The sequence below is a fragment of the Corvus brachyrhynchos genome, unplaced genomic scaffold, assembly GCF_000691975.1.
Source record: "Corvus brachyrhynchos isolate BGI_N302 unplaced genomic scaffold, ASM69197v1 scaffold28, whole genome shotgun sequence".
Taxonomy (NCBI): Eukaryota; Metazoa; Chordata; class Aves; order Passeriformes; family Corvidae; genus Corvus; species Corvus brachyrhynchos.
This window is the reverse complement of record NW_008246058.1, coordinates 3,959,945-3,973,473: the sequence shown is the minus strand read 5'-3', so window position 1 is coordinate 3,973,473 and position 13,529 is coordinate 3,959,945. Positions and strand designations below refer to the sequence as shown.

General features: G+C 44.6%; 1 protein-coding gene across 1 annotated transcript in view; it reads left to right on the top strand.

Moving 5' to 3' along the window:
• Positions 1 to 13,529, top strand: part of ZHX2 (zinc fingers and homeoboxes 2) — a 49,395-nt gene that overhangs the window by 31,865 nt on the left and 4,001 nt on the right. Inside the window, 2 exon segments of the mRNA XM_008642620.2 lie at positions 8,250 to 9,921; positions 9,923 to 10,905. Of these exon segments, the coding sequence (XP_008640842.2) occupies positions 8,435 to 9,921; positions 9,923 to 10,901 (2,466 nt within the window). The 5' untranslated portion in view covers positions 8,250 to 8,434 and the 3' untranslated portion in view covers positions 10,902 to 10,905.

The window sequence follows — 13,529 nt, the reverse complement described above, 5'->3', positions numbered from 1 at the left end:
TGCACCAACTTCACAAACCAGTGGAAGCTGCAGCAGTCACAGTTACCCACATGTCCCATTTCATGTGCAATCTGTGGGTTGCCAGCCGTTTTCTTGGAGGAGAAAGCAGTGGTGGGAAGCAAGGAAACCTGGATTTTGTCCCCACCTTGGCACTCCAGTTCTCTCCCTCCTGCCTGTTGTTGCCCCATCTGCTTCGGTGTGTGCCCTCTTGGAGAAGGACCATCTCCTGCCTACACTGAGATTAAGGCCACTGTCTTAGGTGAAATAAGTGACTGTTGCTACAATATAAGTATTTTTTCAGGGCATGAACCAGTCTGTAAAGTGCAGTTTCTAATCATGAGTAGATTTTTTTCAGAAAGCAAAACTAGTTGGGCCTAATGCAGTTTTTAACAACTGAATTAAGCCTGCATTTAAAAAAAGGAGGGGGGGGGGGGGGGAAGGAAAAGGCAGTGATTGCAGATTGGTACTTATAATAGAAAATTCACAGCACGCAATGTTCAACTTCCCCTTTTATGGGAAGGGCTCGGCCTCTTGTGTTCATACCACCATTTTCCCCGCATCTTTGGCTTAGCAGCAGCTTGAATGAGAACATTTCAGTTCAAAAGAACAGCCTGTTAGCAGTGTACTCTGAAATAAGCCTCTCTTGCATGGTTCTGCCACACAACCTATTCTGGCGAAGCCTACTAACAGGGGTTTTTTTCCCCCAAAATACCTGTGTTTTTCAGAGTAAGTTTTTCTATCTCTACACAGTGGTCACATCACAGCTGAGCTGTTAATGTTAAAAGGCAGCTTTCATGTGATTAATTTCATTATGCACTTCTCCAGGATTTTCTACAGCTGTTGCTGCCTTCTAAAAACCCTTTCATTCTACCCTCAGCCCACCAATACTTCTGATTTTTGTTTTATCTGTGTGTTTTTACAGAGTCTCTCAGTGACTGTAGGGGGTGCAGGGCAGAGGTGGGATGTGCGCTGGGTTTGCTTCTGCCCCCGTTCATCTGTTGACATCCAGTTTCACAGGATGTGTTGCCAGGGAAGTCAGGAGTCCTGGAGGCAGTTTGGTTTGCTGATCACCTTTGAAAGGTGTGAGTCTCTGATCCTTAAAAGAAAGAAAAATTATCAATTGCTGCTTCCCTGTAGACAAATACTCATGGTCACGGCATCCTGTAACAGACATCAATGTGGGAATATTTTTATAATTAGAAATGTCTGCACCAACATATGCAAACTGTCAATTTTATATTTTCACATGCCTGCAAAAATTATTGCTGTAACAATCTGTATACCTCCCCTTTAATTGGGATTTATTCAGCTCACAAAGAACTGTAGAAGTATTGGAGCTCTGGGCTGGGCTGACTTAAATGCTGTTCTAAGAGCTCTGCCCTAGTTCACAAAACCTGCCTTTCTGTATGGTTTTTTTTTTTTGTAAATTGTCACAGTCCCAATCTATCATGCAGGAATTATTTGCCCTGGTTTGCTTCCGCTTATTTTTCTGTATGTAATTAAGCAATGTTATAAAGTGTTTTATCACAGAGGAGAGCAACAGCATGTTTTTTGCTGTGCTAGCTGATGTGCTTTTTGATACTACTGTAGCAGCTGCATGCTGAAAACAGTTGTAAGGAAGGAAAAACATCACCCTAGGCATGTTCCTTTTTCTGCACCATGAAATGTGTATCTCCCCTCTCATCCTTGTGTTTGTAGGAGAAAAATGTTACCACAACTTTAATGAATGTGAGTTCAGCATCTCTGATGGGGAGCAGGATGACAGCTCTGTTCTGTGCTGCCTGTGTTTGCATTGCTGCAGCCTTCATAAACAACGAGTAGATGGTCATGGGGGCTTATGATGCTGTTGAGTAATATCACTTAGTTTCTGCTCTGAACTCTTTGAGCATGACTTTTAGGCAGCCACGGAATTTGTAGTCAAGTGTTAAAATCCGGGATGCTCAGAGGGAGACAGTATTTGGGTCCTAGGGAAGTCAGGGACCCGCAGGCTTGGAAGGTTATGAAAGGAGATGGTTGAAGATATCCAGGAATGAACAGAAGTACTGCAGTCCATCATGGTGTGGTTGGTCACACACCCTGGAAGGGGTGGCAAATTCTTCAGCTCCTGAAAAAGGGTGTCCCTGCTTTAAAAGCAACCTGCAGTGTTTGCAAGGCAGTGAGCAGCAGGGCCTGGCTGATGTCCAAGGGCAGAGCATGGCATCTGTGTTGAGGTTTGCTGAGATCCAGTTACTGTGAGATAAAGTGGGATGGTCTTCCAAAAGAACCCAGGGAGTGAACAATTGGTGCCCAACAAGTCCTTTCTAGTGAGCTCTGTGCTGTGTACCTCCTCTGTTACTTCTGCTGCGGCGCCAAGCTGGGGAAGGGGCGTGGGAAAGCTGTAAGGAGGAGTTTGTACCTTTGTGATATTAAATGTCATGTTCAGACAAGGGGGGGTGTGGGTGTTAAATTACAAGAGTGTAATTTGCTGGTGCTTGTCCTGCGTAGCAGAGACGATGCTGTTTGTGGAGACTGAGCTCCTAAGCAGTAAGCAATAAAATATTTCCACCCTCTTCAAACATCAGCCAGCCCTTGCAAATGAGCACTCCTATATTTCTGTGCTTGTTTGCAGATATCCTCATGCTGGTGGTTTTCCCACTGTTCATTTTCAAATGAGGCCAGGTGCTGGGAACTCTCTGCCAGCACAGGGCAGAGCAAACAATGGAGCAAGATAAAAAAGTAAAGGAAGATTTTATTGGCAAATTACACAAGTGTCCCTAAAGTGTTCGGGTTTTTTCTGTTTGTTTGTTTTTAAAAGCAAGGTTTATCTGTGAAAAGTAAAGATCATTTGCACTGCCTGGGGGGTTCAAACTCTTTCAGCCTCTGTTTACTCCAGCCCTTGGCTGAAAGCAAGATGCAGCACAAAACAGTGATATTTCTGATGTGCTTTTTCCTTTCTGCTGAAAGTAAGGTTTTCCGTGTTTTTTAATTAGACATACCTTCAAATTTGGTTGTCTTTAGACAGCCTTTTCCAGACTCAGTCATGTTTTGGGGTATGAGGAAAAACAGGCAGCATCTTGCCCTGTCTCCCCCCTGCCCTACCACTTCCCCAGCCACAGCTCACAGGACTTGTGCAACTGAGCTGTGTCCCAGGTGCCATGGAAAATTCCTGCTCTGCCACCACCTTGGAGGAGCCTGTGGGAATAACACTGCAGAAAATGAGTTCAGTTTCTACCCCAATATTTGCCTTCTGTTGTGGGGGAAGTAGGGCATAAAATTAGCTATGTGCACAAGGTAAAGATAGGAGAGAGTGAAAAGATTTCAGTATTCAGCAAGAGAAACCTTTTGGATTTGTTTTTATCATTCCTTAGCTTGAACTGTACAGTCACCTTATGCTGATGGAAGGTGGCATTGCTACACAGGTATGCGTTTTCCAGTGCCAGCCAGGCCTAAAAACATGGTTTATTTTACCTGTGTGAGTCTCTGCAGTTTTCCCAGTCTGGGGCCAGATGATCAGGTCGGAAATCTGGTATTTCCTCAGTCATGCACAGAGTTGCCATTAAGGTCCCACTTCATTCTCTTTTCAGATGCTCTGTAGCCATTTTAACAGGGGTTCGATTGATCAGAGGACCGTGACTGGATTCTTTCATTATTTAAACAAATTTTAGAAATTAAATGAAGACAGGTTAGGGCCTCACTCTTAAGTGCTGTGATGCACTTTTGGGGAGATAAGTTTAAAAGAAGGCATTGCTTCTGACCTGTGTGCTCCTGTCCTGGATGTCTTTGCTGAAGCAAAGCAAATCGAAGGTTTTTGTTCCTGCACGCAGGTTCTCTGTGGTTTGGTTTAGACCTCATTCACAATGACAGATTCTGCTTGGAGCCAAGCACTTTTGTTTTTCACCTGGTTGCCTTTTGCTGCTTTGTGCATTTGCTCATTTAAAAAGAAAATTCAAAAAATGAGATTTTTTTTTTTTCTTTCAACCCCCTGCAGTGTGGGGAGACAAGCAAGAGATGTGGCAGGTGAGCTGTAGGGATGAGGACTGTCTTCCCTCTCCATGCACAGTGAGTATGCAGTGAGCTCACAAAGAAGCTGCTGACTGCACCCCTGCACCCCACTCCTGTGGGTACTCCACAGTGGCAGCAGCCAAAAAAAAGAGGTCACTTGTCCAGGATCCTGTCCATAGTAAAATATAAAGTGAACAGGGCCAGCTTTAGGGATAGAGGTTGACCTGACTGTGGTGCAGCCCCACATTGAATATCAGATGTGAATTTTGCCCCTTGAAGGAGTGCATGTCCTGTGGACAGGGCTCAGGTGATAAAGTGTAGCTCAGGTTCCCATCAGGATGTGCTGGTTGCTAAAAGCCATTACATTGCAGGAGCTGAAGTGGCATCATTTATCAGTTTTGTCAGGAGCAACACCACGTATTTAAAGCTGTCTGCTGGGGCTTTGATGTTCTGGCAAGTGGCTCATGTTTGAAAGCTGTGAGATGCTCTTGATGCTTTCTCTAATGTTCTGGGATGGGCTGTGGCAGTCCTTGCAACTGTACATGATGCACCTCCCAAGGATGTGTCTTGGGGGGGGTCCCATCCTCCTTTGGAACTTCCTATTGCTTTATCCCAAATTACATCCTTACTAAGGTCCTATAGCCTGGAGGTCCCAATAAACTCTACTTGCTCATGCAAATGTTGAGCTTCTCCTCCTCCCCATCTTTCAGAGTGTAGCTTGAAGGGACAAAGATAGTCTGTAGCTAGTTATGAGTGCCCCAAAGTGTGCATCTTAGACTAAAAGTCATTTGTTTCATTTATTGAAAAAGAAGTATTTGACTTCAGCTTGATTTCTGTGGTGCCTTGTGATTCTCATGTGGCAGAAAAAAAAAACTACTCAAAGTGTAGGGTTAGAAAACCAGCAATTGACATGCAGAAAAACACTGTGGAAAAGAAGAAGGAAGAGAAGCAACAATCTGTACAATTTTTTAGAAAAACTGTAGCAGAAAGAATTTTTCATCTTTCCACACACTTAGATATGTTTTGAAGGGACCTTGGCCCTTCCTTTGTACTGGAGCATTCTTGTTTGAGGTCAGTCCTCCTGTCCTCATAAGAGTTGGGAGCTTGGTGCAGCAGAGAGCTTGCTGAGCTTCCAGAGACTGGGGAATTGAAAACATTTAGTCTTTTAAGAAACCTTTGATTGATTCAAAGCTGTAGCCTAGATGTTTCTCCCTTCTCCACTCTTTCTCTTCCATCACACTCCTTTATGTTCCTAGCTTTTTCTTCCTGTGGAGGATGGGGGAAATTCAGTGAAATACCAGTAAGCCTTCCTCTGTCTTTGATGTCCTTTGAATTTTCTTCCTTTTGTTGATGTTACCAAATGAATTTTGCAGGAGGTCATACATGAAAACAGGAGCAGACTATTAGGTGCAGCTGTGGCCTGGGAGGGAGAGCAAGACTCAGAGGAGCATCCCAGGAACCATGACTCCATCCTCATCTTCATCACCCCGGCCCAGGGCACTGCCTTGCACCTCCCTTCCCTCATATAAGTCAGTATCATAAATGTTGTGGGAATATACAGGGAAGAGTGAGATGACCTGATGACCTGATCACCTTCACCCTGTTTCCAGCACTAGCTGGACTTACAGAGCTCATTCTGCCCCCTTCTCTCATCTTTTGGCCTGTTTCAGCCAAACTTGGTATAAGGGAAGAAGCTTCAAAGATAATTCATTTTCTGCAAGCACAGTTAAAAACTGGTGATCAGGAAGATGGGAGTTGGGACAGCTGTGTGTTTGTCTCTAGCCTCTGACCCCATCTGCAGTGGGACACAGCAAGTCACAGATCACAGCCAAAATATCTGTGGAAGGACGATTGTGAGGGGAAGTACAAGGGGAATTTTGAAGGAGTATGTGGAAATGATAGAGAACATTCAGTGTGATCCATTTTAATGGTCAGCTGGCACAAATCTACAGAAAACCAGGCATCATGGCTTTCACTGTTCTTCTGCTTGCTTATCATTAAAAGGCAGAAGGGAAAAGAAGGAAACAGAAAAGTGAATGTTGGCTCAGAGGCAAATGCTTTGGGGAATGGTGGTGACAATGTTGGTGGTCCCAGGTTAGGGGGAGATAGCACTGGGTCATCCTGACCAAGGCAGAGCCATAAGCCTGTGGGCAGCCCCATCCCTGTTTCACAGAGCTCAGCAAATATGCTCCATTTCCCAGGGAAGCTCGTGGAGCTTAAACGCACCCTTGAAAGTCAGCCAGATGCTCTGATGCTTTACCAAGTGTGCAGGAGCATGCCTGGGCTGTGTCAGGGCTGGGAGGAGCAGGGGTGGCAGTGGCTGTGAACACAAACCACCGTGCAGTTATGCAGAGGCATCTGCACTATAACAAATAGTGTCTGCATGGCATCTTCTCCATGGTGTGTTTGGTATTTCACAGCTTGAGTCTCACAAGAGCCTTATCCATGAAGGTGCTGTGTGGAGAATTCACGCATGAAGTGTTTTGGGTATGGGGAATTGCTTCGTGCTGGGTTTTGAATGCATAGAGCTGGAAGCTGCCATCCCTGCTCTTATCCCCAGCTGGAGCTGCTTCCTCTGGCAGTATATCATTTTGAGTTTCCATATGTACAGGAATGGTGTGATCTGTGACAGGCAGAGCGGCAGCACTGTGCTCTGGAGACCTGCAGAGTATTCCTCAGCTGCAAACAGAACCGAGAAGCTGGCAGCTGCTTTCACAGTTTCTCTCATGCCAAGGCTCAAGCAAGAGGAGCAGATACAGGGGCAGCACTCAGATGGTTGTAAAGTGTCTGCTGATGTTGGATGTGTCCAGATGTGACTGTGGTGGGATTTTATTTTGTTAGATCTTCATGTCTTCAGTTCTGGATGCAGTTTATCATTTACAATCTTCACAATAAGCAAACGTGCATTTGAAAAGGATCATTAAAGACCATCCAGTCTGTCCCGCCTGCAGTGGGTAGGGGCATCTTCTACTGGATCTCTAGTTCAGATTCTCCATTTAGAACACTTCACTCTGTGAATCTCCACTTTCTGTCCCGCTCCAGTTTGTAAACACCAGTACCTCTCTCAATCAATTCTAAGAACTACTTGATTGTTAAATCTGAGTTTTCTGCCAAGACTGTAGAAGTATTATGAAACCAGAGACTCTCCAATCAGGAAGAATAGCAAATTGGAATCAATGATTAATAAAAAAAAGCATCTTGTCAAATAGGGAAGTGACCTTTTTTATCTTTTTTTGATTAATGAAACTCTTTTGACAACTGAACTCCACTTTTTCCCTCTACCCAGTCCTGATGAGTGTAGGTAGATCATAGAAAAACTGGTATAATTTTTCTTCATGCTTGTTCTGACCGATGTTTGCCTCAGATCCTTCAAAACATACATTTTACAGAATTCTTGAATTTGGGAACTTTCAAAACTGCTTCAACATAAAAATTGAGCTTTAGAATGTTTTGATTTGGCTTTTTTTAGTTCTGTAGGGAGTGACATGCACAAGTTGGGACTTAATTAGAACATCAGTGGGGTCACAGAAAGGGATCCTGTTTAAAAGGTATCTGAGGGCTTCTGTGACCTTTGGTAGCTATTTCTGTCAATGTTGAGTGAAAAGTGGTGTTTTAAGGAAACTTCTCTTCTGGAAAAGACTTGATAAGCGTCATAAATCTGCTGTAGTCTCCTGCTGCAGTTGCTTTGAGCCCACCTTTTCTCAAAATACAGACCTCTGGAAGTGTTGATTTGCATTAACTCTTCTTTCTGCCATTACTTTTACAACCAAGGCAGACCCTATAGTTTTATTTAGAAATCACCCATCATTAGTAACCACAATCATTTAGTAGACATATTTACAAGGTAAGTGACAGTGGGAAGTAATTAAGTTCAATATAAATCACACTCAGTTTCAAATCTGCAGGCTTCAAAATAGTAATTAATAGAATTGCAGCTTCTATAAAAAGATGCAGTATTTATAGCAGTGTCGTCTTCTTTTCCCAGCTAAACACATTGAGTCTAGTGGAGATTAAAATCCCCTGTCCGTTCATCTTATTTGTTCTAAAGTAATTTTCTTCTTGTGGCACACTTCATTGCAAATTACCCACTGCTTTTATTCTTTGTAGGGCAATTTTTGACTCTTAAAATGATGACAGGGAGGAGGAAGAGTTTGGCAATATCCAAAATAATGCACATGCCTTGCAAATGCACATGCCTTGAGCTGTGGCTTTCTGCTAAATTTATGTCTTATAGATCAGTGCCTAACAACATGTGCTTTGTTTCACAGGTGTCATGCAGCTGACAGGTCTACTGGTGGAGCTGATGGTCACAGCCAGGGCAGAAATTCATTAAACAAAACAGAGTCAAATAATCGGGGAAGTTTGGAGCTGTTTGCAAGATCTACTGAGCTGGTTGCTCACCCTGTCAAAAGAAGCGACCATCTGGGACAACAGCACAGTGCCAGGAGCTGCCATGGCTAGCAAAAGAAAGTCCACAACTCCATGTATGGTGCGAACTTCTGAAGTCATGGAGCAGGAAGGTGCCGAGGGTGTAGAGACTCCTAAAGACAAGGGGACTGGTGCATCGCAGCAGGACTCCAAAAAAAGTTGGCCTTCAGAAAACTCAGTCAAAGACTGCGAAGTGGTTGAGGCAAAGCCTCCAGCTGAAAATCAGTCTAAGAAACCCCAAGGTGGTTATGAGTGTAAGTATTGCCCTTACTCAACACAAAACTTAAATGAATTTACAGAGCACGTTGACACCCAGCATCCAAATGTCATTCTCAACCCCCTGTATGTCTGTGCTGAATGCAACTTCACAACCAAAAAATATGATTCTTTATCTGACCACAACACAAAATACCACCCGGGAGAGACTAACTTTAAACTGAAATTAATTAAACGCAATAATCAGACTGTTTTAGAGCAGTCCATTGAGACCACCACTAACAATGTCACTGTCACAAGCAGTGGGCTAGAAAATGCAGAGTGTGACGATTCACTACATGGGGGAATTAGTGCGAATAAAGTGCCAGTGATGAAACTGGGAAAGCCTAAAGGGGAGACCAAGAAGGGATCCAAAAAGCCAGAAGAGGGAGTTACAGAAAACCACGTGGATGGCGCTCTCCCCCGCATCATAACTGAAGCCACTGAAGCTATTGCCTGTATAAATGGAGACCTTCTCCACGATGTGTTAGCCCATGTTATGCCCTCTGTACAGCTGCCACCAAATATCAACCTTGTCCCCAAGGTCCCGGTCCCTCTGAACAGTACCAAATACAACTCTGCACTGGACACTAACGCAACCATGATCAACTCCTTTAATAAGTTTCCTTATCCAACACAAGCAGAGTTGTCGTGGTTGACAGCAGCATCAAAACATCCAGAAGAACAAATCCGAATCTGGTTTGCTACGCAACGTTTGAAGCATGGTATAAGTTGGTCTCCTGAAGAAGTGGAGGAAGCAAGAAAGAAGATGTTCAATGGTACTATCCAGGCAGTTCCCCAGACCATCACCGTCCTGCCAGCTCCTTTGGCAACTGCAAAAATGCCACAGCCTATCATCCAGACAGCTTTGCCTTGTCAGATACTGGGCCAGACTGGCCTGGTTTTGACTCCTGTGTCAAATGGTTCAACTGTTTCCTGTTCACCAATTACACTTGCTGTTGCCCCGAACCAGGGGCAGAAGAGGACGATACAGACCTTATCAAGTGCCCCAGAGGCTAAGCGTCCTCACGTAGTTCAGGTGCCTGAGATTCCTGCCAAGTTGACTGCTGTTCCCATGACACCAGCCAGTGAGCGGAAGAAGACCAAGGAGCAGATAGCAGAGCTGAAGGCCAGTTTCTTGGCAAGCCAGTTTCCTGATGATGCAGAAGTCTACCGGCTTATAGAGGCAACAGGTCTTTCCAGGAGTGAGATCAAGAAGTGGTTCAGTGACCACAGGTACAGAAGTCAGAGGGGCATTGCAAATAGCACCTTCAGCTGGTCGACATGGCCGGTCATTTCACCCATACACAGATTTTACTCCCCAGAGATTCAAAGAGAAAACTCAAGAGCAGCTTAGGGCCCTTGAGGAGAGTTTCTTGAGATGCTCTTTTCCTACCCAAGGAGAATTGGATAGGCTGCGAATGGAGACTAAGCTGAGTCGGAGGGAGATAGATTCATGGTTCTCTGAGCGGAGAAAGATAAGGGACAGCATGGAGCAAGCTGTCTTGGACTCAATGGGATCATACAGAAAAAGTAAGGATCAAGGAACTCCCAATGGTGCAATAAGCCAGGCAGAATTTCTGAGTAGCTCTCAGCTCCCTGGTGCTTTATCTGGGTCCTCCACCACGTTGAAGAAAACACAAGAGCAAATTCATCTACTGAAGAGCACATTTGCAAGGACCCAGTGGCCATCACCCCAGGAGTATGACCAGTTGGCATCTCAGACTGGGCTCACGAGAACTGAAATAGTCCGCTGGTTCAAGGAAAACCGGTCTTCACTAAGAACAGGGTCACTTAAATGGATTGACCAGTACCAGCAGCAGTATGCTGGTGATGGTCATAACAAGCAGAGCCAGAAAAAGAGCTCAAAACATGCTGAGAGTCCAAAGAATGGTAATGAGGTGTCTCGGCAGCATTACCAGGAGCATAAAAAACTGAATGAAGAGAATGGGGGGAAACCAGTGGTGAGAGCAAAAAGAGACTGCGAACCACTGAAAGACTCGTTGTTAGGGAATCAAGCAGAGGGTGTGGACAGGCTGGAGTGCAACAGCCACGATGGCCATGGCAGCGAGGAGAACGAGGAGCCGGCGGAGGTCAACTGGGTGGAGGTGACGGTGGGCGAGGACGACGCTGCCTCGGACTGTACGGACAGCTGGAGCCAAACGGCCCCCGAGGGCCACACAGAGCTGGCAGACTTGGACTCTGAAAGTATATCTGGAGACAATTCCCACGTATAGACAGGTAATGCTGATGGTGCCCTGTTTCTCTGAGCCTGCCTTTGTCTGGGTGTACTTCCAGCATTCTGTAGCCCCTCTTCAGTGTAAATCCCTGGAGCCCATCCCTGCCGGATGCTCGTGCCTGCTGGATGCCTGAACAAAAGGGAGACCCATCATGCTTGTAAATTAAGGCCAGCTGCATGGTAGGGGAGGGGTTAGTGCCATTTGCCTTGTTTCTTGTCTCCTTGTGGGTCAAGTCCTGGATAAGGGAGGTTTTTCTGATTTTTTTTTTTTTTTTTTTCTTCCCCTTGGGCAGTAAGCGATTAAACCTTAAAACTTTCTGCCTTTAAACAACATATGTAACCTCTGCAGCACTTTATATAAAAGGTGCTACCTGAGCCACACGAAGAAATAGTAAGTAACACTAGTTGCTAATGTTCCCCTTGCCTGAGAGATCACTGAATAGGGGTTGCGCCTGTTTTTGCATCTCAGGTCCTTCCTTTGCAGCATTCTGCGATATTCAAAACAAAAGCTCACTGGGGGAAGGGCCTAGGACACAGATGCTTCTTTATGCAAAAACAAGCGAAAAAACAAAAGTAGGTGCTGAAGTGCCTCATGCAAATGTGCTTTCTTCCTCTTGCAGGTGAGAACTGTCTCCAGTCTTGCTTTGTTCTGCTTGCTCACACTAGAGGTTTAGGAAATGCCCCAGACTAAGCTGTGTGGGTGTTTAGCAGCTCTTCTTCACAGAATATTGAATTTAAAAGCAAGCTGCGGGGTCTGGCTTTATGGGGGCTTTATATGATCTTTCCCAACGTGAAAGGACTTTTTATTTGGAGATCTAAAACCTGTTTCTGATCACAGTTGCACAGGTGTAAATCTGGAGCAAGCACTGTCAGCATTTCTTGCGTGTTGAATTGAGTTCACTGGAGCCTGTAACGTTTTTCAGTATAAATGAATCTGTCTCTCCTAAACCAGAGGTTCCTTTAGCCAGAACTTCAGAGCTTATCCTACAGAAAGATCAGCATCCTGCATTAAAAATGATAGTGAGAGAACACCTGTTTGAGAAAATTGATAGTTTTCTGACATCTATTAAGTAAAATATACTTTAGCATTTCTTTAAGAAATTAAAAAAAAAAATAATTAAAAAACCCAGGACTGATAGAAGTGCCTCCACACTTGTATTTAAGACTTCTGCTTTTACAGCTACCAGTACTTGGATTGAACTACCTGTTGGAGAGATGCAGTTTTTGGTATCAAGCCCTGCTGGCTAGCACTCCACTTTCTCCATGTGCAGTACTTGTCCAGAAGTCTCCTGGACATTTTCTCTGATTAAAAAAAAAAAAAAAAAAAAATCCTGAAATGACATTATTTTTGACTGTGAATTCTGTCAGCTAATCTTGAGAAACGTTATGACAGTATCTATATAACAAAATATCTTAAAGATTGACTGCAGTGCAAGCCACTGTCCTGCACTATTCTTGAAAAAGTTGGTAATTAGGGATGTGAGGAACAGGTGTTACCTGTGTGTCAAAGGCAGGGATTTAAAGGAAGAAGGATGTGGGAACATCAGCCAGAGGCACGCTGGGGTGCCACTGTTGTGCAGCCACATAAGAAGGGAGAGCCAGGATCTGATCTGCCTTTTAAAGTCAAATGTGTGATGAATAAATGCATTGTGGGATTTTTTTTTTCCTCAGGGTTGTTATTCCAGATCATTTCCCCCTTCCAGCTACAAATATTGATTCTGAGGAGAGGTAGCAGACCAGGGGCTCAGAGGGGGAATGGGGAGGAAGGCAGGAGTGGGGGGAGTTGCCTGAAACCACTGTTTCTTACAAGCCTCTTACACTATGAAACCAAGCTCTGCAACAGCTCCCTTCCAGCAGCACAGGTTTGGTGCCTGCATTTTTGTGCTTGTGAGCAGTGTCAGGTATGTTGGAGTGAACCTCCTGCCTCTGTGCCCTGGTACAGATGTTGACCATAAAGCTCCAGGGCTCTGGAGGTGCTCAAGTGTTATTAGAGAGGAATTTTTATAAGAACTTTGATCTCAGTTAAACTGTTGCTGAGTGATCCTTTTGATGAGGAGCTTTCTGGTGGCTGTGTGTAAAATACACGTACTGAGAAAAGGTGCACTGGAGCAGGACTTTTGCTGCAAAGAGCGTGCAGTAAGATCAGAGGGCCATTTTGTCCTCTGCTCTTTGCCAGTTTCTCGGTGTGCTGGTCTGGGGACTTGACAAAAGTCTTTTTAATTTTCCCTTATTCTGCCTGTAAGTCTCAGCCCAGAAACGTAGGTGCCCGCTCTCTGGTGCGCACACGGAGGCATTGTCACAGTTGTTGTGACACAGAATTTGGAAGCTTTACATCCCACACTGATGGGTCTCATGGAAAAATCTCAGGTACTTTTTCTAAGCTTTCATTGTGCAGCCAATCTTAGAAATTTTCAGCTAAAACTTCGGTGTTAAATTAACAAGGTGTTATCCTAAGTGACATCCAGGGTATGACTCAAAAGCAGAGACTGCATGACATGACAGAGAGCTTGTTTCTGCCTGTTGTCATAAAAGTGTGATTTTTCCTAGCGTGCTCCTCAGGTACCACGTATAAGAGGTGGACTGAACAGCTGACAAGGGACTCCTCTTGGCTCTCACACAGCCACAC